The sequence below is a fragment of the Mastomys coucha genome, unplaced genomic scaffold (genome assembly GCF_008632895.1).
Source record: "Mastomys coucha isolate ucsf_1 unplaced genomic scaffold, UCSF_Mcou_1 pScaffold11, whole genome shotgun sequence".
Taxonomy (NCBI): Eukaryota; Metazoa; Chordata; class Mammalia; order Rodentia; family Muridae; genus Mastomys; species Mastomys coucha.
This window is the reverse complement of record NW_022196893.1, coordinates 31,085,398-31,090,104: the sequence shown is the minus strand read 5'-3', so window position 1 is coordinate 31,090,104 and position 4,707 is coordinate 31,085,398. Positions and strand designations below refer to the sequence as shown.

At 46.6% G+C, this 4,707-nt stretch overlaps 1 protein-coding gene across 3 annotated transcripts in view; it reads left to right on the top strand.

The window, feature by feature from the left end:
• The window catches only part of Lima1 (LIM domain and actin binding 1), a 105,898-nt gene that overhangs the window by 32,052 nt on the left and 69,139 nt on the right, over positions 1-4,707 (top strand). For all 3 annotated transcript variants that reach the window (XM_031355659.1, XM_031355680.1, XM_031355669.1), the window contains exon 2: positions 1,223-1,371. In XM_031355659.1, the coding sequence (XP_031211519.1) occupies positions 1,253-1,371 (119 nt within the window). In that variant the 5' untranslated portion in view covers positions 1,223-1,252. The remainder of the gene's footprint in view (positions 1-1,222; positions 1,372-4,707) is intronic.

Sequence of the window (4,707 nt, the reverse complement as noted above, 5' to 3'; positions counted from 1 at the left end):
CCCCCCCCCCCCCCCCCCCCCCGGTTGACACTCTTCCTCATCCCCACCTTTCCTCTCTTCCCAAGACCCATTACTGTTTAACCCTTTCCTCCACATCACTTCCGTGTTCCATGTGTTTTGCTGTCCTCCCACCAGAGACTTCCCCCACCGCACACTCACAGGGCACCCTCATGGCTCCTCCTAGCCTCCTGGCTTCCATGGATACTCACTCCACCTTAAACACAGAAATTTAGCCTGGCAAGTGGTGGTACACTCCTTTAATCCCAGCACTTGGGAGGCAGAGGCAGGTGGAATTCTGAGTTCGAGGCCAGCCTGGTCTACAGAGTGAGTTCCAGGACAGCCGGGGCTACACAGAGAAACCCTGTCTCGGAAAACCAAACCAAAAAAAAAAAAAAAAAAAAAAAAAAAAAAAAAAAAAAAAGAAAGAAAGAAAGAAAAGAAAAGAAAATAGCACAGAAATCTAAACATGTCGAACTACAATCTACCTGTGAGAGGGAACAGAGTTTCTTTTTTAGGGCTGGGTTACCACACTCAGTCTGATGGTTTTGTACTTAAGACTCTACCGATTTAAACTATTTTGTATTTGTCTACTTTGCAGTACTGGGCCCAGAGGTTTGCCCAAGCTTGGCAAGCTTGGTGCTGAGCAGTATCCCAGCCTCAAATGTAACTAGTTCAAAGTAACAAACTTGCAGTGCTTCCAGAGCAAGCTTCCTCTTATACAGTGCAACCTCCCCAGCTCTCTCCTGAATTACAACCGTCAGTGTTCCTGTGTGTAGGGAGAGATGGTAGGGGAAGAAAGAAAGAAGGAAGGAACTAGAAACCAAGGGGAGACAGACCTGAAACTCCATGGCCTAGGCAAAGCCTCGTGTGGGCCTCACTCTGGGATGCTGATTCTATCTCTCTTGGGATGTTATTCCAAAGAGGGGACGATTTCACTCCAAATGTGACTTTGGAACCAACTTAAGTTCAGAAAAAGGTCAACTGATGTTTGCACAGTAGGGCCAGTGATACAAAGATGGAATTGGAATGGGACCTCAGAGATCATCTGTTCTGACCTCCTTTTACAGGAAACTGTACCCCAAGAATCCTGAGTCATCTGACAGAGGTCACACGAACTTGGGGAAAGCAGCAGAGGAGCGTGATCTGTTGCTCTGCTCACACGGCTGCCCATCTGAGTGTTGGGGATTTTGTCCTGTGTTTAATATTCTCTCCCTTTCTCTAGCCCACAGGTGTCTCAGAGTCTGTAGACAAGATGGAATCGACTCCATTTAATAGACGACAGTGGACTTCCATGTCATTGAGAGTAACAGCCAAAGAACTTTCTCTTGTCAACAAGAACAAGTCATCTGCAATTGTGGAAATATTCTCCAAGTAAGTGCTAATCTTAGTCCAAAAGGACCATCTGCCTTGAGCAGAAAATTGTCGAAGTGATGTCAAATGGCTGGACTGGCACCCCTGAATTTTATGTACCCTACAGGCCACTGTCAAGGAAAGAATGGTACCAATCAGGAGGCACCTCCTCCATCTTTGAATTTTTATTTAACCAAGGGAAAGAAAAAGTTATAAACACAAAAGATACTTGGACCCAGCATGGTGGAGCGCACCTTTAATCCCAGCACTCAGGAGGCAGAGGCAGGGGGATATCCACAAGTTCCAGGCCAGCCTGGTCTACAGAGTGAGTCCAGGACAATCAGGACTGTTGCACAGAGAAACCCTGTCTAGAAAAAAAAAAAAGATACTTATAAAGCAAAATGTTACTAAATCCAAAGGAATGGAGAGACAAGAGATTCTGTCGTGGGCAGGAGCCATCGAGGAGTGGGTTTGGTTTTGCTTTGTTCATTTCTTGGGTTTTGGTTTGCTTGTTTATATTGAGATCCTGTAGCCCAGGCTGGCCTTGTACCACTGTAGCTGAGAATGACTTTGAACTCTAAAACCTCTAACCTCTGCCTCCAACACCCTGGGATTATAGGTACAAGCCACCAAGCCACCCCTCCTTTTAGTAGTTTTTTCCCCCCTCCCTACTCTGTAGCCCGGGTTGGTAGTCTGGAACTCACTATGTATCCCAGACTGGGTTTGAACTCATGGGCAAAACTCTTGACTCAGCCTCCTGAATGCTGCATTTCATGGTGTAAACTGCCATTCCCTGTGAAAAAATAGTATAACTTTTATTTTTCAGTGCTAAAGGTCACGCCCAGAGCTTTGTACATGGTAGGTGTATGCTCCGTCCCTGCTACCTTCCCCACCTGTAAGAGCTGAAATAACATTTAAAATTCAGGGTATCGGCTATACTTGCAGCATTTCAAGTGTTTGATAGTAGAGTTTAGCAAATAAGGGTTTAATGAAACACAGGCATCCATTTTCAGGTTTTCCCTTGCTTTCACACTGAGCCAGCAGAGACACAGGATCAACCGAGACCATTATCTCAAAAGTCTAAAATATTTCCCTTCTGTCCCTTTAAGAAAATGAGAAAACATTTGCCAGTCAGGTGTAGCAGCCAGCACTGGGGAGGCAGGGGCAAGTGGATCTTTGAGTTTGAGGCAAGCTGGTCTACAGAGTGAGTTCCGGATAGCCAGGGCTACGTTGAGAAACCCTGTATGTGGAAGGAAGGGGTTGAGAACAAAAGCGTATGCTACCCCTTCCACTGGCCGTCAACTTGAGGACCTTCCTGCGTCTTGTGTCTAGTGACAGGCACACTGGCTGGGGCACGCACAGGCGAAAGGGATGGTTCCTAGAGCCTAGCTCACCCGAGAGAGCAGAGATGTGCCAGTGGGGCGGAGGCCAGCACAGGTGGTTTTTGCTACCTACTCGGCTCTAAGCTCTGAGAAGGAGCTTCCAGCCTCTGCCCGGTTTCCCTTGGATCTGTGGGTGAAAAATTATTGGCTCCACTTCTGGGTGCCTCCAATCTACTGCGGGTAGCATGCCCTCCCCAGTACTCTCAGCTCATCACCTCTCAACCTGCCCTAGCTTCAGCTGTTCAGTTACCTTTAGTCCCTGCTCAACATCCCAACTCCCTGCCTGGAGAAGCGGCCTACGGCCGAGGTCTCACATGGCTGGTTGGCTTTTCTTCCTCCAAAGCATGGCGGAAACACTGCTTTCCTGTCTCCCTGCCCCTTCAAGGAGAGAGGAAAGGAAAGTCCTGCCTATTCCCACCCAGCTCATTGGCCACTAGCATCTTTACTGATGGACCAAGAACCAACGGGGGAACAGGACCTTAATGTGAGGCCCATCCGCTCAGGTGGTAGGGAAAGAGTGAAGATATGAAGGCAGTGGTTCTAGGGACTGTATCTAGGATGTTGTTAAATACTAGCAGGAAGTTTCTGCAACCCCCAGTGTCACCTTTTCTTTGAAAACCAATCCCTTGTATACCTGCTATGCTGCAAACACTGTCCTCAGTTATCCCCCAAGTTGGAGTGCAGCGGGGACAAGTGTAGGTCTGTCTGTACTGTCTCATAATGCATTCTCTCTTGCTGCAGTTTACTATCAGAAAACGTTATCCTCACATGAGAAGAAAACACTTCAGGGAAACCTGTTGTCTTAGTACCAGCTTCAGAGACTTAACATTTACTTTAGGCTCATTGACTTCCCAGATCTAAAGATTTGTGAAGGCACAACAGCAACAAAAAAAGCCAGGCAGTGGTGGCGCACACCTTTGATCCCAGCACTTGGGAGGCAGAGGCAGGCAGATTTCTGAGTTCAAGGCCAGCCTGGTCTACAGAGTGAGTTCCAATATAGCCTGAGCAATACAGAGAAACCTTATCTTGAAAAACCAAACCAAACCAAAACAAAACAAAAAAAGATTTGTGAGGGGCTGGTAAGTGGCTCAATGCCTCAGCAGGTAAAAAGGCACTTGCCACCCACCCTGATGATCTGAATTCAAAACCCAGGACCCTGCATAGTGAAAGGAGAAAACCAACTCCTGAAGGCCGTGGCACATGTGTACCTACACACACATTCACACACACACTCATTCACACACACACACACACATTCACACACACACACTCTCACACACATTCACATAGACACAAAACTAAAAAAATACAATTTTAAACTTTTAAAAAAAGAATGACTCATTAGAGTAGTTATTAATGATACAGTGTACTGGTTTTTGTTTTGTTTTGTTTGTTGTTTTTTAGAGTCTTGACATACATGGTAGCACTTGCCTACACTCCCACACTCAGGAGGCTGAGGCAGAAGGATCACTATTTCGAGGCCAATGTTAGCTTTACAGTTTAGTGACAATTCTGGAGTTTCGGTTTCTCTAAAAAAAAAGAACACAAAAATATTACGAGAATATGTTTTGTTTTAATCTCAGGTGTAGGGATATGGGGCCGCTTAGACTGCCTAAAGCAGCTGACTGTGATCCGCTTAGACTGCCTGCAGTAGCTGACTGTGATTCGCCTCTTGCTCCAGCAGAGTTGCGGGTTTATCAGCTGTAGATAATTCCTGTGATTGTGTGACATTTGGAATTCAGAGAGTATATAAATGCTGGGGTCTAGACAGGCAGGCTGGGTTGGTTGTTCAGGGGGTGGGGGAGGTGTGTGTTGCAGTTTGTTATAGCCCTGCTCAAAGAAGAAACAAAAAGGAAAAAAATTAGATTCAGGGGTCCCTCCCTCTCTCTCTCTTTCTCTCTCTCTCTCTCCCTCTCTCTCTCGCTCTCCTCTCCTCTCCTCTCTCTCTCTCTCTCTCTCTCTCTCTCTCTCTCTC